This window comes from Lycium ferocissimum, chromosome 10 (assembly GCF_029784015.1).
Source record: "Lycium ferocissimum isolate CSIRO_LF1 chromosome 10, AGI_CSIRO_Lferr_CH_V1, whole genome shotgun sequence".
NCBI classification, from domain to species: Eukaryota; Viridiplantae; Streptophyta; class Magnoliopsida; order Solanales; family Solanaceae; genus Lycium; species Lycium ferocissimum.
Window position 1 is genome coordinate 19,520,713 of NC_081351.1, and position 22,037 is coordinate 19,542,749.

The following is a 22,037-nucleotide window of genomic DNA, read 5'->3' on the forward strand; positions in this document are numbered from 1 at the left end:
AGACCACCAATTTGAGGGACAAAAATTAAAGACCACCCGCGAAAGGTAATCCTGCAAATTGCCCAAAGTTCTTCAGATTTTATACTTAAGGGGATATGCAATGATCAAAAAATCACAATCCGTACTGAAATCAAATTCGTACATGTTTCTGCAGATCTTAGAATAATTTGTCTGCAATTTGTATAATATTGATCAGAAATTCAGAAATGAGTGTATATGAGGATTCATATAGCCAATCCCAACTTGTTCTGCACTGAAGGTAATTGTTGTTGTTGTTTGCAACATATCCCATTTAATGATTAAGAAACTAGCAAGTAAAAGTTCAAAATACCAATCAACTTCAACATAACCACTTAGCATATTCAAAAAGCCATTCAAAAAAGAGTGGAAACTGGGCGAGGTGAAAGTAAGATATAAATTACTCAAGCACCCATTATAAGGTTTGAAAAATAATGTCTTGCCTCTACAGAGCTCACACGAGGGTCATTGTCCTTCTACAAGGGACAAAAATAATTGAGGAACGACATGATGGTCCTTTCTACTAGTAACAAGAAAGAAATACTGTTAGAAAAAGAAAAAGGTTAATCTTTGTGTGTAGGAAATGATACATGCATGGTGACTCCTTCACCAGTTTTTGCTGTCTCTTCACTGCATTTCCGTGAAGTTTCAAGAAGAACTGTAAGGAAGAACGCATCACCTGCCGATTTACATGCTTCTTGCGATTGCAGAGTCATGATACTATAGCTGTATAGCTATAGAACTTCCAAGGTCACAGCATATAAACCGGTTTAGCAAGAAGTAATGCAATAAAATCACCACGTTTGTGCATCTTGATCATAAAAAGTAATCTGGCGTTCTTCGCGTTACATCTGGTTCCCCTCTCCTGGGAGCTGGTTCAAACTGCCAAACAGAAAGAAAAAAAAAAATCAAACATCATGGACAAGCAGTTTTCAAACTACCACATGTTATTAGCAAAATTACTCGACAGAACATACAAAAAATAGGGTGTAATTGAAGAAGAAGATCTATATATGTGATACAAATTCATCGAGAATTAAGTTTTTAGTCATGTTAGTACGTTTACTTTAGGTCCAATATTTTCTAGGAATCTATGGTGTTGCCAGAGATTTATACACCAATGGTAAACGTGGAAACTTCTATTATTATATTTTTTATAAGTGTGGTGTCCGGACCAAATTGCTTATACCTCGACTAATTTCACAGGGGTAGCCTGGTACCTCCCACCAACACAACTACCGGGTAACTCTGTCCATCAAGGCTTGGACGGGCGGGAGAAATATCCTTATGTTTTTGCCTCCGACAGAATTCGAACCTAAGACTTCATGATTCTCAAACCACTTCATTGACCACTAGGTTACAGCCTTGGGTGCAACTTCTAGTACTTATTCTGATTTTTATTGTTATTTTATATAATATTGGCCCGAAATGAGCTTAAATAGTGTGACATTCATATAGTCTTGGAATTGAGGTATAGTAGTAGTTGTTTTCTGCCATCTTGGAAGTCAGCAGTTTGTGACAGATCAGGTGTTGTGGGAGGAGAGAGAGAACCTGAATGAATGTATGGCCATTGCAATCGTCAACTTCCAAGATGGATGCCATATTCCCACATCGGTAGCAATAATTAGGGGCACTAAATATGGTAACCACTTTTTGATCCTGCAACAACGAATTGGTTAAATCGGGCTCTCATGGATTAAACTCGGACATGAAGTATACAGATATATAAGACCACTTACATGAGCCCAATTGAATCCCTCCATAACTAGCTGGTGCGCTCGCGCAATTAGTTTTAAGCTGTTGGTGTGGTTAAACTGCTCAGATATATCCTGTTGCAATGCAAATAACACAATATCACAGCTTCGTTAGCTCATACGAACACATAAGAACCACTACATAAGGCAAAAATATGAAGTGATAAGGAGTAGGCAAAAGTTACTTGGCCAAATGTATATCCAGCACCCCTGGGTGAAATACCCCACCCGCATCGATCGTCAGGATCAGACCACAAAAGATCACACATGGCCCCCTCATGTGGAACTTCTTGGACGCGGTCAAAATTACGTATATTATCAAGAGTTTCAATAGATGGAGACAAACCCCCATGGAGGCAAAAAATTTCGGACTCAACCTAGAAAGATTCCAGGAAAACCATCATTACAAATTTCGAAGTATTAAAAATTTCAAGTGTAAAGTATAAATTTCCATAGTGATGTTTGGCATGTTGGTAGCAGAGCTAGTCGGTTTTACATCTTAAAGTCAAAATGCAAGGTCAAAATAATCAGTAAGCTTTGTTCTTCCCATCAGCCTCTTTGAATAATTAATGACGCATCAATTAGCAGCATGTCTCCATCAAACATGGACTAATGAATCATATGTCATAAACAAGTGATTAAATGTTATGTATTTAGCAACCAAAATGCTTACATATCTCAAACATTTAGAGAGGAGCACTACTAGTATTAGCAAACTGTGAATTAGCTACAATTTACAAATTTATAGTTTCCAAAATGTAATACCACTTCATCCCACAATTCACGAATATTCAGACATATCAAACCTGTCATTTTTTTAACATAGAGCAGCAACTTCGACGTTTGCTAATACTAATAGTGCCCCTCTCTCGAGTTGAGAAATATATAAAAGCAAGTTGTGGGATGTTTAATGCAACTTAGTACAAAATGAATTGGTGTTCAACATCAAGGCCATCCCAATACAATTCCATACAATATTAAAAGGTATTTGCATTTCCATAGCCTAAAATTTAAGCAGCATCAGCAGCAAAATTATTTTCTAAGTGGAGAGGACTACGAAGAGATATGAATGTAATATAAAATAAAATACTCGTGCACAGTATCCGCAACATAGCTGAACAGAGGAAAGCATACTAACCAAAGCTGTGAGAGGAAAGTAGTCAAATAGATCTGTGAAAGTCTTCCACACATTGGCATTACCATATCTATAAAGTCCAAATGCAGCCAATCAACACACATTTACAGGTATAATACTCAGATTCAGATGAACCTTACTATCATGTCAGAAGAAAAGAAGGAATATTACAGAACAACGGTCTGACCTAAGTTAATGAAAAGACTAAAGTGTTAAAAGATTCTAATAGCTCATACTTTTGCATTAAAAAAAGTTAAGGTAAATTTAGGAATTCAGAGAGACACCGAATTAAATGCATACTTTTGAACTTACTATAAAGGAGTGCGTGAAGATTCTGTCAAAGTTGATAGCATAATTCTATTTATTTATTTTTTAATACTGTGGTGGCCAGGCCAGCCTGCGCACCTTGACTAATTTCACGGGATACCTGCAACCTCACCAGCACAGGTACTGGATGACTCTATCCACCAAGGCTTGGACATATGGAAAGAAATCGCCTAGTGTCTTTGCCTTCGCTGGGATTTGAACCTGACCTCATGGTTCTCAACCCACTTCATTGACCACTAGGCCACACCCTTGGGTGCTTAGCAGCATTCTAATTTTATCCAAGTAATGGATGTTGATTTAGCACGCTAGCTACAAGCAATCCTTCCCAAATTTGCTGAACACGCTTCCCTTTCGTGCTGTCCCAAATTAGGTACCTCTTGAATAGGAATCTCCTCTCTCCAAGAATTCTAACTAATAAAGCTTCTTACTTTTAAATATTTTCTATATAGCACTCTAGTGTGAACTGTGAACACATACCAAACTTTGAATATCACATTTTAAGTGACTGTTTCTGAAGTTTAAAAACCACCGTCTATTGAATACATCTTAAACAATCACTACTAAACAATATAGCATGCAGGCATTATGTCTACTATCTGTACATGTTTAAATGGTTTTATCTGTAATGCCCGTAAACGACTATAAGAACGTAGAGTAAAAGAATTTAGAGAGATATCAAGTCAAACAGTCAAAAAAATGCTGCTGATAAAGAAAATAAGTAAAATCTGGGAGGACTCACTTTCGTAAACATTCATCATAAAACCCATAAACCTGAGTTATCTGCAAGATACAAACAGACAATCAGAGCTCAAAATCTAAACCTGAACCAAAACTTAATCCATAATAGAAGCAGAATGAACAAATATTTTTAATGCAACTCGCTGAGAAATGCATCCATTTGATGCAAGATGTACAGAATGAAATCTTAACATAATTATCTATACCTGACGACTCTCATGATTTCCCCTCAAAATTGTAATCCGTTGAGAATACCGAACTTTGAGAGCCACCAAAAGCTGGAAGCAAGTTAACAGTCAAATGACGCTATCACTTGGATGCTATTGAGCCAAGTGAAGTTAGCTCCCATTAAAGCAATAAAGAGATTTACTTAATATTTGTAACGGTGTGCGATTTATGTGTAAAGAACTTTTCTTTAGACAAGGTGATGAGAAAGCATAACACTACTTTGCCATAAACAACGAGATATGCACAATAAAATCCCCCAACCTTGTCCCAAAGAAAAAATAACATAAAATAAATCCTTCTAAATCCTTTTGGAGGTATAATACAAAAAAGAACCTCACCGTTACTGTTTCCACAGAATAGTATCCACGATCTACATAATCTCCCATAAATAGATAGTTAGTGTCAGGACACTGCAAGTAAAACAAAAGCAGGACATTTTAGAAAAGGAGATTCGACTACCATCGCCTTCATTAAAGTAAAAGCGTAAAAGAGAAACGTTATCAACAAATTCACCACAATAATATGTAAAACCCAATTTGAAACTAGCATTGTATAGCTCATTAGCCACAGATTTCACAAGCCCTAGGAGTTTGTTGAGCAAATGGTCAACCATCTCAAAAGATTTCTAAGGATTTCACATCACTAAGCCTTGCCTTGCATATGGTTTTGTTTAGCCCTCGGCTTATGTGAAGGAGCTATATCAAAGACCTATACTCAGAGGGAGAAAGAAGTTGATTACCACAACAAGCCTATACCTTCTTTTTTTTTTTTTGGTTAAACATTGTCTCCATTGATCATTTATGTGCAAAAAGCTACAATATTGAGTTTGACATCCCAAACTTTGTACATGATCATTGAGAAGAGACTATACTACCAGGCCTAACCAAAACCTTAATAAAGGCATGTAATTCAAGGAGGATCATACACAATTTGAGAAGGTTTTGCTTGTTTGATCCTAAATGATGGAAGGTTCAAATGTTCATTGCTACCAAGCAAGGAAGTCAAAATTAGAAGACAATTCTTCTTACCCAAACATGAACTGGCTAATCCCATATAGAGAAACAAAATCCAGAAAGAGACAAAAAGGGCAGGTACCTTCCCACCAATACGAAAAAGCTCAGCAAGATCATGGAATTGGCCGTGAATATCACCACATATAGTCACAGGGCTTTTCACAGGCTGCAACAGGGAAATTTAAAACGATTCAGTCCTGAAAGTCATGTTTAACACTTCTAAATCTTTATAAGAGAACAATTTGTTTTTAAGCTCTGTCTCTGATACAATGAATCACTATGATCTTGTATCAGATAGTTTCATATAAAGCAGATTAGCTACTGTGTTTTGTATATTAAGGTAAGCTGAAACCTTGGTTACATGCTTGTGGACTAAAGCTTAAAAAATCTAGAGGAGATAACAAATGTTTAGAGAATACTAGACCGCTTATATTTGTAAAGAAACTGTCTAATATCAGACCACCCAGTTTACACCTCTCATTCTAATAATGTCTAAGGAAAAAAAATCACATTTTTAGAATAAAGAAAACTAACATAAATATCTAACAAAATAGGCATATGAAACCCTCAGGGGTTGGCCTGGTGGCAATTGACTTGAGCCTTGGGGTGCTCCCTTTCAAGGTCTCAAGTTCGAAACCCGCTGGGTGCAAACAATTTCTGAGGGCCATCGGACTGGGGAAACCCTGAATTACCCGTGGTGCACTTGCGGGAAACTCCTTGCCGAGGGCCTGTGCACCCCCGGGATTAGTCGGGGCTCAAAGAAACTCGGACACCCGGTGCTTAATCGAAAAAAAATAGGCATATGAAATTGCTCCACTGGCATCCATGCAGAGACAGATCAAGACCATATTTCTTACAGTTTGAAAGTTGAAGACAAAGTGATTAACAAGCATAATTCAGTGAAGTAAGTCTTAAGTCAGAAACAAAAAGAGAATTTTAAGTCCAGACCAAAAAGAAGAAAAAAATAGCAGAAAAGAAAAAGAGAAAAAGCACTCATTAAAAGTATCTTACCTGCACGTTGCTTTCATCCATTAAGATCTCCTTTGCTTTCTCACATAATCCTCTTACCTAGTGACATTAAAAATAAGAATAAGAAACTTGCAGGCTAATAAATGTACACCTTCATGACAAATACAGTAAGAAAACTTAAGAAGGACTACATGCAACAAGCCATTGAGAAAAGAAGCCAAGTTGGATTTTGAAGAATGTTCATCGGGCTATCCTAAATATAAGCTTGAAGATCAAGTTTAGCAGAAGATCCAAGTATTGCTACAAACTTCTATTTAGATTACTTTCTTTTGGCACGATTAACCACTGGACATAGCAGAATTTGCAGTTCCCTTTTCCTGTAATAGAGCTTTTCTCAGAATTTAAACCACAACTTCAACAGAGGACCATCGAGACCCTTAATGACTCTGTAATAAGCTAAGAACCAAGGCTTTTATAACTGTCCAATTTGAAAAACTATTACTAGGGCAAGATTACAAGTTCCTGAGAAATAACATGAATTACTTGCTTATGGACTAGATAACAAGAAACACATTCAAGTTTTTAAGCTTAAACACAGTTAGATTTCGCCAAGTTATCATTAGGATCTCGGATTGTCTGAACAAAAGAGAATTAAGACAATTCAGAAGAAAAAGTAACCCGATGACATGAACCATTGTATGTCAAAACAAGTTTTAACTTTTTAAGGTAAAACATAGCGAGACCTAACCAAGTTTTCCACATGATGTTGTGAATCAAGAAAAACACATTGAGGCTCTTATTACGTATTAGTAACAAAAATATACTGTCTCAATAAAATTCACATTTTTAGAGCTATAGTTTGTGCGGAAAACCATTATCAGAAGACTGAAATTCCGATTAATCAATCATTCAGAAAGTTCAAAAAATTTTAAGCTAAATTGCAAACTTCACCAAGTTTTCATTTTGCATTGCCAAGGAAAAAAAATACAGTTTTTTCTTCAAAAAGAAGAAAATTCTTTGATAAAGAAGAAAAGGACAGTTCAGAAAGGAAAAAATGATAATTTACTACCTTGATACAATTTACTTTTTACATCTATATTCTGTATGGAAAAAAAATCCGAGGGCCTACCGGAAACAACCTCTCTACCGCCACAAAGGTAGGGGTAAGGTCTGCGCACATCCTATCCTACCCTCCCCAGACCACACTTGTGGAATTACACTGGGTATGTTGTTGTTGTATTCTGTATCGAAAATTATCAACAGAATTTCAACTTTTACTTTTTAAGCTAAAAATAGTAAAATTCAGCAAATTCTTCATTTTGAATATGCAAATCATAACAAAGAAATCTAACACGAGAAACAGGAAACTGAAACGATTTCAAAATGTTGAAACTACCCATAGGCCATATCAATTCTGAAGGAAAAACTATCTGACTCAAAGAATTTCGACATTACCCCACATATGATTGAGGAACAAAAAAGCAAAACCCAAGATTCAAAAAAGGAAAGAAAACCACACACATTCTCAGATCAAGAAAATACACAAGAAAAATCAAACCCAGATCAAAAAATCTTCCAATACTCATGAGGAAATGCAAAACCCACAAAATTGAGATAGTAAAACAGCGAAAATTTCGAATGGGTAAATGTGAAAATTCACCTCTTGTTCAGATAAGGGCTTGCATTGCATAAGCTGAGCAATTTGCTCATCAAGATTTCCTTGAGAAGACAACACTGGATCCAAGCTCATTTTTTCCCTTGTGGGTTTGAAGCTTTCCTTCAAAACAATCACAAAAATACAAAAAAGATTGGAACTTTACCACAATTAAAGCATAAAAATCCTAGATTTTTTGTTTACACATCAATGAGGAGAAGGGAAAACATGGGTTTGAAGCCCTTCTTCAATACAATCACAAAAATGCAAAAAAGATTGGAACTTTATCACAATTACAGCATAAAAATCCTAGATTTTTTGTCCAAACATTAATGAGGAGAAGGGAAAATGTGGGTTTGAATCTTTTCTTCACAACAATCACAAAAATGCAAAAAGATTGGAACTTTACCACAATTATAGCATAAAAATCCTAGACTTTTTGTTCACACATCAATGAGGAGAAGGGAAAATATGGGTTTGAAGCTTTCCTTCAGAACAATCACAAAAATGCAATAAAGATTGGAACTTTACCACAATTACAGCATAGATTTATTTACACATCAATGAGGAAAAGGAAAAATATGGGTTTGAGGCTTTTCTTCAATACAATCACAAAAATGCAATAAAGATTGGAACTTTACCTACATTTACTTGATAAAAAAAAAATGGATTTTTACCACAATTACAGCATAGAATTCCTAGATTCTTTGTTTACACATCAATAAGGAGAAGGGAAAATATGGGTTTGAAGCTTTTATTTACAACAATCACAAAAATGTAATAAAGATTGGAACTTTACCACAATTATAGAATAAAAATCCTAGATTTTTTGTCTACACAAAGAGAAGGGAAAATGGGGGTGGGTTTGAAGCTTTTCTTCACAACAATCACAAAAATGCAAAAAAGATTGGAACTTTACAACAAAAATGCAATAAAGATTGGAACTTTACCACAAAAATGCAATAAAGACTGGAATTTAATCACAAAAATGCAATAAATATTGGAACTTTACCACAAAAATGCAATAAAGATTGGAACTTAATCACAAAAATGCAATAAAGGTTGGAACTTTACCACAATTACAGCATAAAATTACACATCAATGAGGAGCAGAAGGGAAATGTGGGTTGATTTGATTTGATTTTCTTGTTTTGGTGTTTTACGACATCGTTTTGTCAGCTCCACTCAAAGAGAGAGAGGAGAAGTGAGTGGTGGTGATGGAAACAAAGAAAGAAAGAAAGAAAAATGAAAAAGCTCTCTTTAGCTTTATTTTTGTTCTTTTTCTTTCTTACTCTTTCTCTCTTTCTTTTCCTTTTTTGAAGTAATTTTATTTATTTATTTCTGTTTTTTATTAGGTGTCGATATCGATATACGCTCGATTAATCTGAATTTATGTTATGTAAGACTTATTATAAGGGAAACGCTTTTTATCATAATATTTTTTTAGGCACAAAGCTCAAATCTAGTACTCCTGGTACTCCTGATAAATCATACTCCCTCTGTTTCAATTTATGTGAACCGATTAAATATTTGTGTGGCTGTAAATCAATTCTCGAAATAAGTCTTAAATATTTGTGTAGCTGTAAATCATTTTATAAAGTGAATTTGTTTCCAAATTAGGAAAGAGGTCATTCATTTTGACAAGGACTAAAAAGGAAATAGGTTCACATAAAATGAAACAAAGGGAGTATTTATTTTATCACAGTTTTTAGCTCTCGTTTGATCATGGATTTTCAAAAAAAAAAAATAGCTTGTTCATGAAATTTAATCAGTTTTTGAAAATTTATCTTCAAAAAAATATCAGGTTAAACAGCTTTTTGTTGAAATTTCACTTCTACTCACATGATTTTAATTTTTTTCCAAATAAAATACATGTTCAAACATAATTTCAAATTTCAAAAAATATTTTACAAGTGGTCAAACGCTAAGTTAGTGGCATGTAACTATAATGATGATACTTGTTTATGTCATTTTACATGTTTACAATGTTGGGGAAAAAATTCAGATGTATATATGACCCAAAATTTGATATGATCCCTTTCATCTTAAGTGAAAATTTTGTATTAATTCCACTAAAAAGTTAAAAGTTTATAATGTTTTGATATAATTGATAAGCCCATTTATGGAATGTATAGTTGTGTGAGTTTTTTAAAAAGCTTAATACATAGATAGCCACTCAAACTTGACACTATATTTTCCATTTTGATACCTCAACTTAGCCTTGTTCCATTTTAACACTTGAAGTGGCCTCGGACTGTGTCATTTAAACTTCGCTATCTCCAATTCTGTGTTTAAATGACACAATCTGAGGCAACCTCAAGTGTTAAAATGGCACAAGGCTAAGATCAGATGCCAAATTAGAAAATAGTGTCAAGTTTGAGTGCTTATCTATGTATGAAGCCTTTTAATACTAAGATTTTAGATTACAACAAAATAAATCGCTTTTTTTAAATGTTGGCTACAAATTATAGGAAAATCTTTGATTTGTAGCATTATTTCTATTTTCTTAGATTCTTATATGGAGAATTATTTATCTAAAATTCACTTTCAAGCTTTAATAATGTACATGTAATTCGTTTGTATTATGGAACAGAAAGAGTAAGATGGAATCGCTATTGCTAGTCAAGAATAGAATCGATCTTACTTGCCCTAGAATGATGAGCATCTTTCATTCATTGGCTTATAATTTTATTCCTTTTAGCCGAGTTGAAAGACTTACCATGATTATTTATTCTTTTCACCTTTATGGTGATCTAATATGGTATAAAAAATATTCACTTCTTCCACTAAAAATATAAATTGATATAAATAATATATTCACATAAATTATCATTATTGTATGTGAAACGATTTTGTTTTGGAATTCATATTATAGTTTCATGGCATTTTTATTTCTCTAACCAATTTAGTATTCATTCCGCAAAAAAATTCACTATATGAATAAAAGCGTCTTTCAAGATTCGAACATAGGACCTCTACTTAATGAGGAAAGAGTACAAATACAAACATATCTGCACATTAATCAACGTAATCCTAAAAGCATGAAAAGAAGCAAACATCAAAAGCCCAAAATTTTTTGTGGGTGCACAAAATATAAAATAAATATACACATGAGAATAGAATTTCAAGTTAAAAAGGCTTGTACAAGTATATAATACTTTACTTCAAACGAATTGTGAATAATAGTGCCTCACTTTCTTTTGATAGGATGCGAAGTTGACATGTTACTCAGAGACATCATCTCTTTCTTATGTGTGTGTGTGTCTATTCGATATACTTAATAGAATCAAATTCCAAGGCAAAAGAGGGAACAGACAGTACAGCTAGAAAAACCTAAACGCCTAAAAAAAAAAAAAAAAAAAAAAAATCTTATTTTCACCTCTTTTCACTTTCAGTGAAAAAATAAAGTGAAGAATATTTGGTTTCTATGCCCAAACGCCTACTGTGAGTTTTTTTTTTTTTTTTAATAATTTCTCTTTGTCATCTTCATTCAAAGTTTTTTTTGTTAAGCTTTTTTGCATGACGCCCTATTATTTCCTCCTAAGAAAGAGATGATGTCTCTTAGGTAACATGTCAACTTCTCATCCTATTAAAAGAAAGTGAGGCACTATTATTCGCTTGAAGTAAAGCATTATATGCTTGTACAAACCTTTTTTGCTTGAAATTCTGTTTTCAGAAAGATCATATATAAGAGAAGATGCCATTAAATTAGACAGATGCCATCAAATCAGTAGCTCTTTGATCCACATAAGTTAAGAAAAAAAAAAATTAAAACTCACATATAAATTTGTGTAATAAAAACAGAAAACAAAAAGGAAAATATAGGTATAAATATATAGAAAGATACAATAGAAAATGCTAGTAACTTCTTTACCGAAGAAATTTGAAGAACGATATTCAAATGTTGAGCTTGATTATTGGATAAGACAAAATGAGTTGTTTTCATAAAAATTGGTTGAATCAAGTTTTTTTTTTTTTTGAAACTGCTCTAGCTAGTGGGAATTTTTAGGATTAGTATTATGGGTATTAAATTCAGAGTTGATCTGTACCAATTTGAAATAAAAACTTGTTGATGAAATGTAAACAAAAACAAGTTATAACATCTGTCAAGATTTGTAAATAATTTTTATACAAATTGTACTAATGTCCTGATAATCTGCCAGGACTTATGACAAGACAGTTTGCCCATCCACCAGAACTTATGTCAAATCTTCAAGACTTACCATCAAATTTTAACTTGCAAGCTTCAAGTTTTGGTAGACTAGTTATTTTATATAATTTGTTTAAACAAGTCAAATTTAAATAGTGGTATAATTATTAAAGTGCATTAGGTGGTCAGTTTTCACCCTTGTTTTTGAGCTATATTCATTTTTATAAAACCTATTTAATTTATAGCAAGTATTGACAAACTTTTCACAAATGTTCTCCCCTTCCTCTCTCCTCCTCCTCCTCCTTTGGTAGCAATGACCAAAACCCATTATTTCTTGATGGATTTGGGTGCTCATTTCAGCATCAAATATTTGGTTAATCAATCTCAGGATTCAATCCTATTTGACAACTTAAGTTTTTGGCATATATTTAATGAATTACTGGAATGAAGGTGGTTGATTACGTACCATGAATACATAATGACACAGTGACTCATAAACACACAGTATATGTTTTTAAATTTAAACTTAGTTATTGTTCAGATATATCATGATCCTAAAGTTGAATGTTATTCGAAAGAAAAATAGTGAATCTAATTAAGAGTTATATGGATTGGGAGTCTGAATTCTGAAGTTAGGTTTAGTAATACAAATTTCAACTAAGAAATGTTTAAAATATGCTTGCACTAGCAATATGTCAAATTATCTATAGTATTGTTTTGACAAAACTTTCGGCCGTGTATGTCCGAAATTGATTATTACATGGTTAAACTTACAAAAAATTACAAACTTCGGTTATACATTAAATAAGAGAGATCCTGACAACGACTATTTGTGTACTTGTCACGTCTGCGCCTGTTTGTGCAAATCGCTCCAAAGAAAGCGAGATATTTTCACCTTAACCCAAAGATTTCATTATCGTGATCAAAAGTGTCTGTATCTTATACATTTTTCCATATATTTTTGCAGAAAAATTATTTTCGATTTCGCAACTCACATATTACTCCTACATTATCAAAGAAATAACCATAATTACACCAAAATCCTCCTAAAAAATCGTAGAAATTTAAGTTTGGATAAGCTGGTAAGATACCACGGTTATTAAAAAAAAAAAAAAAAACTAAAAAATATTATCCAAAAGAAAAATTACTAATAATCGTAGTTGAAAGAAAAAGAATAAAAGTAGGCCAAAATTTAGCATAGCCGCAATCACAAACTGTATATATACATAAACGTACGGCCTTTTTCTTTTTCATTTCAACCCCTTTTTCCCTTTACGTTTAATAAACGGAGACCCAACAAAGAAGATTACAAAAAAAAAAAAAAAAAAAAAAAAAAAGGTATATATATAAAAAAAAGTAAAAATAAAAAAATCAAACTACAACCAAGATATTTTCTTTGCATTTCCGATCAGAAAACACTTACCTTTATTTCTGCTTCACAAAACTTAAGGTTTCTTTCTTCTCTCTTTCTATTTTTGTCATTTGCAAGTCAATTTATTGTTTTTATATCATATTTATGTGTTTGCTTTAAGTATTGATATGTGTTTTTGTTGATTTTGTTGTTTAAAGTGATTCTTGAAATGGGTATTTGTTTGTTTTTCATGTTTGTATGTCAATTGTATGTATTTGCTTTAAGTATTGATATGTGTTTGTGTTGATTTGTCTGTTTGGTTTGGGAATTGTTGTTGTTTAAAGTGATTCTTGAAATTGGTATTTGTTTGTTTTTCCTGTTATCTCTCACATTTTATGTGTTTGGTTTAAGTATTGATATGGTTTTGTGTTGATTTGTGTGTTTTAAGTGATTCTTGAAATGGGTAATTGCTTGTTTTTCCTGTTTGTATCTCAATTGTATGTATTTGCTTCAAGTGTTGATATGGGGTTGTGTTAATTTTGTTGTTTAAAGTGATTCTTGAAATGGTATTTGTTTGTTTTTCATGTTTGTATGTCAATTGTATGTATTTGCTTTTAAGTATGTGTTGATTTGTGTGTTTGATTTGTGAATTGTTGTTGTTTAAACTGATTCTTGAAATGGGCATTTGTTTGTTTTTCCTGTTATCTCCAAAATTTTATGTATTTGCTTTAAGTATTGATATGGTTTTGTGTTGATGCACCACTTTGATTATGATTTTTTGATGTTTTGTATGTGTAGTTATATATAATGAAATGGGGTTTTTTTTTTTTTTTTTTCCTTCCCTTTTTGGTGTTTTTGTGCTGATTATTGAACTTGGAGTTGTTTTGTTTTTCTGGTTATCTCAATTTGAAAAAGTTGGTTTTTTGATGATTATTTAAATGGGTATTTGTTTGTTTTCCCTGTTTTTATCTCAACTGTATGTATTTGCTTCAAGTATTTATATGTGTATGTGTTGATTTGTGTGCTTGGTTTGGGAATTGTTGTTGTTAAAAATTGATTCTTGAAATGGTATATGTTTGTTTTTCATGTTTTTATCTTATATCTATGTATTTGCTTTAAGTATTGATATGGGTTTGTGTTGATTTATCTGTTTGGTTTGGGAATTGTTGTTTTTTAAACTGATTCTTGAAATGGTATTTGTTTGTTTTTTCCTGTTATCTCTCACATTTTATGTATTTGCTTTAAGTATTTATATGGGGTTGTGTTGATTTATGTGTTTGGTTTGGGAATTGTTGTTTTTTAAACTGATTCTTGAAATGGTATTTGTTTGTTTTTTCCTGTTATCTCTCACATTTTATGTATTTGCTTTAAGTATTTATATGGGGTTGTGTTGATTTATGTGTTTGGTTTGGAAATTATTGTTGTTTAAACTGATTCTTGAAATGGGTATTTGTTTGTTTTTCATGTTTTTTAACTCAATTTTATTAAGTGGATGTGCCTATTTGATTATGATTTTGGGTGTTTTTTATATGTATATGTCTGTTTAGTTATCAATTTTGAAATGGGTAGTCTTTCTTTCCTTTTTGGTGCTTTTTTGCTGATTGTTGAGATGGGAATTGTTTTATTTTTCTTCTGATTATCTCAATTTTGATAAGGGTTTGTTCTTAAGACACACACACACACACACACAGAGTGTGTGTGTGTGTGATTTAAGTCAATGTTAAAGTCGATGTTTTTATCTCAATTCTTATCTGGGAATTCTGTTTCGTTTCCTGGTTATTTCAATCCATTTGGGTTGGATTGCATATTCTTGATATGAGGCTGTTTGTTAGAATATGTGCTTCTTTAAGTGGGTATTCGGGTAAGTGTCTGACTGATTTTCCGGGTTGTGGAATTTGCAGGCTGATAAGAGACTTGGTGAATTTGAATTTTGACTTGATGTTGACGAAAGTTGCTGGGTTTTGATCTGAATTTTTGTTTTAGGAAGGATAAGTAGCTTGGATTGGATTGAATATTTAGTTATCAAAAAAAAAAAAAAAAAAAAGTAGCTTGGATTTGTAAAATTAGCTGAAATTTTGGTTTTAGGGATATCTTCTTTTTTGTTTTGGTTTTGGTAACTTGAAGAAAGGTAAAGAGTGTGCGACTTTTGGACGTTTGACTATGCCGATGTCGTGGGCTGATTCTGTTTCTGCAGCCGAGAATCCAGCTGGAGCTCCCGCCAAGTCAGCATATGTTCCGCCACATTTACGAAACCGACCTTCAGCAGATCCTAAACCTCCTGCACAGGCTTCGTATGCTGGGGCTGCTGCATTAGGTAATAATGACCATAGTGGTTATGGTGTACCAAATGTGGTTGGGAGTCGTTGGAGTGGTCAAAGAAATGAATACCAATCTGGTTATTCTGGTGGAGGAGGACGAGGTGGTGGCGGTTGGAATGGCAGAACTGGGGGCTGGGATCGTGGGAGGGACCGGGAAGTTAACCCCTTTACAGACGAGGATAATGAACCTGTTAGTGAACAAGAGAGTTCCGCGATCAATTTTGATGCGTATGAGGATATTCCGGTGGAAACAAGCGGGGATAATGTGCCCCCTCCTGTGAATACTTTTGCAGATATTGATTTAGGTGAAGCTGTCAACGAAAATATTAGGAGGTGCAAGTATGTTAAGCCAACCCCTGTGCAACGGCATACTATACCTATTTCACTCGCAGGGAGGGATTTGATGGCTTGTGCTCAGACTGGTTCCGGAAAAACTGCTGCTTTCTGCTTCCCTATTATAAGCGGAATCATGAGGGGCCAATTTCCTAGACCTCCACGTCCACGTGTGGCATTTCCTCTAGCTCTTATTCTCTCCCCGACGAGGGAGCTCTCATGCCAAGTAAGTTTTCCTGGTTATTGGTTTATATAGTTGAAAAAGAGAACAAAAAAGTAACAAGGATTTTCTTCCCTGTACATTGATATATGGTTTTCTTCACAAGTTTTATCTGAAGGGTTGAGGTTTGTGTTATGACCTGCAGATTCATGATGAAGCTAAAAAGTTTTCATATCAAACTGGCGTCAAGGTGGTTGTTGCCTATGGTGGTGCTCCTATAAACCAACAGGTCCTATATTTCTCTTGTTTGCTTGGTACTTCTCTTTTAATTAGTTATGTTTTGCTGGCATTTTTGGTTATTTTTGGATTTGCATTGTTTGTTGCTGGGTTTTCTTTCATATGCAATGTCAGCTTTTATCGTAGTGTTATCTCTAGTAGGATTGTTTCTGAGGTTCTGATATATGGATTCGTTATGCCACTAGAGGGATTCATGTTCTGAGTAAGTTGTTGATCAAGTTCAAACTGGAACTTGACTACATTTTGTCACTTTCTAACCTTATTTCTTAAGTGAGTAGATTCTTTTATGCTGACCTTTAATAAGAGACCCTCTAGTCTCAGTAAAGTTATACATGTGCGAAATTGGCCTTCGTTTCACTGAAATGTGAGCACATGAAGAGGTTCATATCAGCCTAACTGATATTGTTAATGCAATGGTGACAATTGAAAACATTTTGGGGAAATATGCATTGACTGGTTGTTGCAAAGTTTATGGGTCCATTTAATGACTCTGTGTGTGTGAGAGAGAGAGTGCAAGAGAAATAGAGAGAGAGAGAGAATCATCCGACTGTTTTATTCTTTTTTGAGTAATTTGTGAAATAGATTCTGATACTAGATCCTCGTTTCATAATGGAAATATAGAGTAGCTTCCCACCTTCTCAAATAAATAAATTTGCTACCGCTTTGCGGGCACTCTTTTGGGCTCGTAAAAATATGAGAATCTGAGAGTGAAGCTTGAGAGAGATTGCTTCATTGGGTTGTTTAATGCGTACAAGTTTTATCTTCTTTCGGTGCATCGTTTGACTCCACGGATATCATGTCTTACATTTTGCCCTTATTGACAAAGAAGAAATATCTTTCATCATTGAAGCTGTGATTAGTTTCTCACAGTCGATTTTATGCTGTGACACTGTTAACAGCTTCGCGAATTAGAGAGAGGTGTGCATATTCTTGTGGCAACCCCTGGACGGTTGGTAGATTTACTTGAGAGAGCAAGAGTCTCATTGCAGATGATAAGGTATTTGGCTCTAGACGAGGCTGATCGAATGCTTGACATGGGTTTTGAACCTCAAATAAGGAAAATAGTGCAACAGATGGACATGCCCCCGCCAGGTGTACGACAGACCATGCTTTTCAGTGCCACTTTTCCAAAAGAGATTCAGGTTATTTTTCTACATTAGCGGACTCTTCTTCGATCCATCACTTTTTTGCCTTGATATTAATTTACTTTAAACCTCCATTATCCTGTGGATTTTTCTGCTTCGGACCGTCATCGTGGATGAGCAACATTTCTGGCGACCTTCCAAAATCATTACAAATTTCTTGAGTTGCTTGATCTTCTACAATTAAATGAAGAAGCTCATCTTATTCTCTAATTTTTGGATATATATTACTTGATTAAATCATAGGGAGAGCCTTGGTAGTGATTGTTGCAAGAATTATACACTTAAAATTTTAACCTGAACGCAGAGACTGGCCTCAGATTTTCTATCCAATTATATCTTTTTGGCCGTCGGAAGGGTTGGCTCTAGCACAGATTTGATTGTCCAAAGAGTTGAATATGTTCAAGAGACTGATAAGAGAAGTCACTTGATGGATCTTCTTCATGCACAGAGGGAAAACGGTGCTCATGGCAAGGTAGCTTCTGTCTATTGTTTCAAGTTTACTTAATTATTCATGTTTACGAGGTAGCAGAGCACACTCTATTTCTCACATTTATAATTATGGGGGAATATGTTTCCGCCTTCCCTTCTTGGTTACGGATTTTGAGAGCAGTTGCCAGTGCCTTGCTACTGTTCGGGTGAACTAAGCATAATTCTTTACAAATTTATCAGGATGAGAGATAATTCCCGGTCTTGGAACCTCTATGGTTTGGTTGGATTAATATCTGTTTCCTGAAAATTCTTAGAATCACTATTAAGCGTGTCTGTGATGAAGAAAATACAAGTACAGGCACTAAAGATTGGCCTCTGGAGGTAGGAACAATTTAGGTAATTAAAGGAAGAGGCAGCGAAGGGTGATAGTTGTATAGATTGTCAATCTGCTTCACTTGCTGTGTGTCTGGTGTACCCTCTGATGTCCTGCCAATATTATTTTAACTTTTGGAGAGTGAAAGATATAAATTCATATCTGTGGAAATATGTCACTCTCGCCTGCGTGGTGAGTGCTGTATTATCAAGACATATGGCTGACATAATTTGTGCAACTTTTTCTTTATAATCATCCAGTTTCAAACTTCTCAACTTTTTGATTGCTCATTGCTACTCTCTATTTCTCAGCAAGCTCTTACCCTTGTTTTCGTGGAGACTAAGAAGGGAGCTGATGCACTGGAGCATTGGCTTTGTATGAATGGTTTCCCTGCTACTGCTATTCATGGTGATAGAACTCAGCAGGTACGGTTGCTTATTCCTAGCGCCTTCTGGTTGACATCTCATGATACATAAGCTTATAACAATGACTGTTTTATTCTTTCTAAGTTTTTTTTAGCCTTTTTCTTGCCTCTGTTTCTGCTCTTATTATATTCTTTTAATCCATTTCAAATTGAATTTTGCGGTTTTAATTTTGGCTATATTCATGAACTGTTCTCTTCCCGTTGTTCAATTAGAAATCAAGGGACTCTTGTTAATTCATGTCAAGTTGAACCATGTAATCAATATCTGAAATGGAGGATGTATTTGAACCTGCATTGACTATGTTTCTTTTTAGCTGAGGGTCTATCGGAAACAGCCTCTCTACCCCACAAAGGTAGAGGTAAGGTCTGTGTACATCCTACCCTCCCCAGACGCCACTTATGGGATTACACTGGGAATGTTGTTGTTGAAGTATTTGAATTTCTGGAGGTCAACAAGGAGTACATGCTTCAGTATAGCTACTTACTATGGAACCTCAATTTTCATGATCTTCACTATGTTAGGTTGCTTCTCCAGATTTAACATAACTTCATTTGCATTGTCTGTGTGATGATTAGCTGGCTTATGTGTATGCTCCAGTTCCAGATTCTAACCAAATTTCCAGATGCAATAGTCTAGAAACAGGAGGGGGTGGAGTTTCCCCTCTTACTCCTTTTCCTTGGGTTTAAGTAATCTTATTTGTCCACAAATGAAAGTGAAAGAAGTTGGTGAAGAAGTTGCTTCCTTCGTAGAAGTAAAATAAAATTGGAAATATTGTTTCTGAAGTTCTAAAATTTATAGAACACATAATAAATCTCCTGATTCTCTCTCTATTTCTTGAAAAAAGAAAGAAAAAGAAAATTGACTTCCTAGACTTCCTACTCTGTTCCTCCTTTGGAAAAAATCCTTCTGCTCTTTTCTTAAAATGATATGTCATATGGTGGCACAACATCGTGCTTGCATTTGATATATACAAGTTGTAACCTTTTGTTCTTCGATTTTGTAATCTCAATTGCTCAAATCTTTTTCTTTATAACCATGGTATTTGGGCCAGCTACGCTCACCTCAACTAATTCCACGGGGTACCTGCTACCTCCAACCAACACAAGTACCGAGTAACTTTGTGCAGCAAGGCTTGGCCTGATGAGAAGAAATCACTTAGTATTTTTATCTTGACTGGGATTTGAACCTGAGACTTCATGGTTCTCAACCCCTACTGGGCCACACTCTTGTGTTACCTCCTTGCTCAATCTGAAATGTGCTATATTTCAGCTTTTTGCTGGATGATGCTTTAATTTGTAGTTTTAATTAAAGTACCCAAGGGTGTGATCAATGAAGTGGGTTGAGAACCATGAGGTCTTAGGTTCAATTCCCAGCGGAGGCAAGAACACTAGGTGGTTTTTCCCCATCTGTCCAAGCCTTAGTGGACAGAGTTACCTGGTACTGGTGCTTGTCGGAGATAGCAAGTGCCCCGAGGAATTAATTCAGGTGCGAGCAAGCTGTCCCGGATACCACGGTTATCAAGTTATTTTTTGTATTTTTAATTAAATGGTACCTCAGAGTTTCATTTTTTTTTTTCTTTACTTCATAAAATGGAATATGAGTCGTATGCTTGCAGTCCCCAATCACATGCTTCTTTAATGCAATACTTTTTTGGCTTTTTGTGGAGTAAGATGTTGCTTTGCATTGCTACATCTGCTACGGTTTGACTACAAATATCTTGATTTTAACAAATGAGAAGTAGAATGGCTCTGGTTAGACAAGCACTGCTGTATTTCTTATGTGCTATTATCATGAAAGCTTGTCCATTAAGTTTAAGCTTCGAATGGCAATGTTGTATGAGACAGCATCCTTTAGGTTCCATATGGAAGGTATATTTGTACTGGCATTGTGACATTGAGCATTGAATTATCCGTAATATTTCGGCCATAGCAGATTCCTGATTAGGTAAATGAGTTTCAGAATGCCAAATTTGACGTGTTAATTCAGCTTTCTTTGTTGTATGTCATCACGGTGTTTTAGTTCTCATGGCTCACTGACCTGGGCACCTCTTTACCTTATTCCTTCATATCGCTTATGCTGGAGATGTTTTTTTTGGTTTTAATCCTTGATCCATTGTTGTGCATCTTTGGCAGGAAAGAGAATATGCCCTGAGATCCTTCAAAACTGGTAACACACCGATCTTGGTTGCAACAGATGTGGCAGCACGTGGTCTCGATATCCCGCATGTCGCGCATGTTGTCAACTTTGATCTGCCAAATGACATTGATGACTATGTGCACCGTATTGGAAGAACTGGACGAGCTGGGAAAACAGGTTTAGCTACCGCCTTCTTCAATGAGAACAATTCGTCACTGGCAAGATCACTATCCGACTTGATGCAAGAAGCAAACCAAGAAGTACCTGCTTGGCTCTCTCGCTTTGCTGCTCGATCCACTTACGGAGGAGGCAAAAACCGTCGTGGTGGAGCCCGTTTTGGTGCTCGTGACTTCCGAAGAGATTCCTCTTACAATCGAGGTGCTACAGATTATTATGGTGGTGGGGCCAATATGAACAGTGGCTATGCATCTGGGGTGTATAATAATACATCGTATGGAGCAGCAGGTGTGACTAGTGCATGGGACTAACCGGCCTCATTTTGCCCCGTTAGTAACTAGCAAACTACGTACTTTTTAGAGCTTACTCTTGTTTTGCTCACTTTTTTTTTTAGTTCTCTTCCTTTCGTACTCGGGTTTGATGGTTGTCGGTTGTGGCATAGCAAGGGCTCTAGGGGATGTGTAAATCTTGGCAGGTAGCGGCGAATAATTACTAACAGATTAGGAATTTTTGCCTCATTTTAACTTCCTCTTGTTTTTTCACTCTGCGTTAGCATTCTGTAGGTGATGGAAAGGGGAGTTTGTGTTTCTGCTAGAAATGTGGTTTATACTTCTCTTAACCCAATTTTGGTGGTTGTAGATTTCTTCTGCAGAGCCCTTTGAACCAAAAGTTTGAAGTTATGTTTCAACTTTAGTAGTCACTATTGTAATGTTCTGAAGTCTATTAACCAGATTTTCTATTGTATACACATTAGATATGTTCTTGGAAAAGTTTTTGCTGTTTAATATTTCATTTCTCTTTAATGATTGGTTATGGTTTGATGGTGTCTGGTAACTACATTGGTGTCCGACTGAATACAATTCGCGCCGGGAAGTCCCACATTGGAGAGTAAAGCATTTCCTAACAA

General features: G+C 34.9%; 2 protein-coding genes across 8 annotated transcripts; one reads left to right on the forward strand and one right to left on the reverse strand.

The window, feature by feature from the left end:
* Positions 1-398: 398 nt before the first annotated feature.
* Positions 399-9,050, reverse strand: LOC132032713 (serine/threonine-protein phosphatase PP2A catalytic subunit-like). 7 transcript variants are annotated; one of them, XM_059422399.1, is made up of 13 exons: positions 8,929-9,050; positions 8,003-8,036; positions 7,843-7,959; positions 6,225-6,281; positions 5,296-5,379; positions 4,539-4,610; positions 4,179-4,250; positions 3,974-4,014; positions 2,911-2,977; positions 1,958-2,149; positions 1,758-1,847; positions 1,570-1,677; positions 399-900 (listed from the first exon to the last, which is right to left on the reverse strand). In XM_059422399.1, the coding sequence occupies exons 3-13, from the start codon at positions 7,930-7,932 to the stop codon at positions 835-837; spliced, it is 939 nt and encodes a 312-aa protein (XP_059278382.1). In that variant the 5' UTR covers positions 7,933-7,959; positions 8,003-8,036; positions 8,929-9,050; the 3' UTR covers positions 399-834. The 7 variants fall into 7 exon arrangements, with proteins under 7 accessions (XP_059278382.1, XP_059278387.1, XP_059278384.1 ...); XM_059422404.1 differs by having other exon boundaries at positions 7,843-7,954; positions 8,929-9,043; XM_059422401.1 differs by lacking the exon at positions 8,003-8,036 and having other exon boundaries at positions 8,911-9,047.
* A 4,221-nt stretch (positions 9,051-13,271) lies between these two features.
* On the forward strand, positions 13,272-21,917 carry LOC132032715 (DEAD-box ATP-dependent RNA helicase 37-like). Its single transcript, XM_059422408.1, has 7 exons — positions 13,272-13,436; positions 15,239-16,214; positions 16,354-16,437; positions 17,345-17,587; positions 17,895-18,062; positions 18,704-18,817; positions 20,950-21,917. Exons 2-7 carry the CDS (start codon positions 15,498-15,500, stop codon positions 21,439-21,441), a joined length of 1,818 nt encoding a protein of 605 aa, XP_059278391.1. The 5' UTR covers positions 13,272-13,436; positions 15,239-15,497; the 3' UTR covers positions 21,442-21,917.
* The last annotated feature ends 120 nt before the right edge of the window (positions 21,918-22,037 follow it).

Coding starts and splice junctions, on each gene's coding strand:
- LOC132032715 (XM_059422408.1), top strand. CDS start 15,498: ATGCCGATGTCGTGGGCTGATTCTGTTTCTGCAGCCGAGAATCCAGCT. Junction 17,588..17,894: donor CTTTTCCAAAAGAGATTCAG/GTTATTTTTCTA, acceptor ACCTGAACGCAG/AGACTGGCCTCAGATTTTCT. Junction 18,818..20,949: donor ATGGTGATAGAACTCAGCAG/GTACGGTTGCTT, acceptor CATCTTTGGCAG/GAAAGAGAATATGCCCTGAG.
- LOC132032713 (XM_059422399.1), bottom strand. CDS start 7,932: ATGAGCTTGGATCCAGTGTTGTCTTCTCAAGGAAATCTTGATGAGCAA. Junction 4,015..4,178: donor GAAATCATGAGAGTCGTCAG/GTATAGATAATT, acceptor TGTATCTTGCAG/ATAACTCAGGTTTATGGGTT. Junction 1,848..1,957: donor CTGGATATACATTTGGCCAA/GTAACTTTTGCC, acceptor GCATTGCAACAG/GATATATCTGAGCAGTTTAA.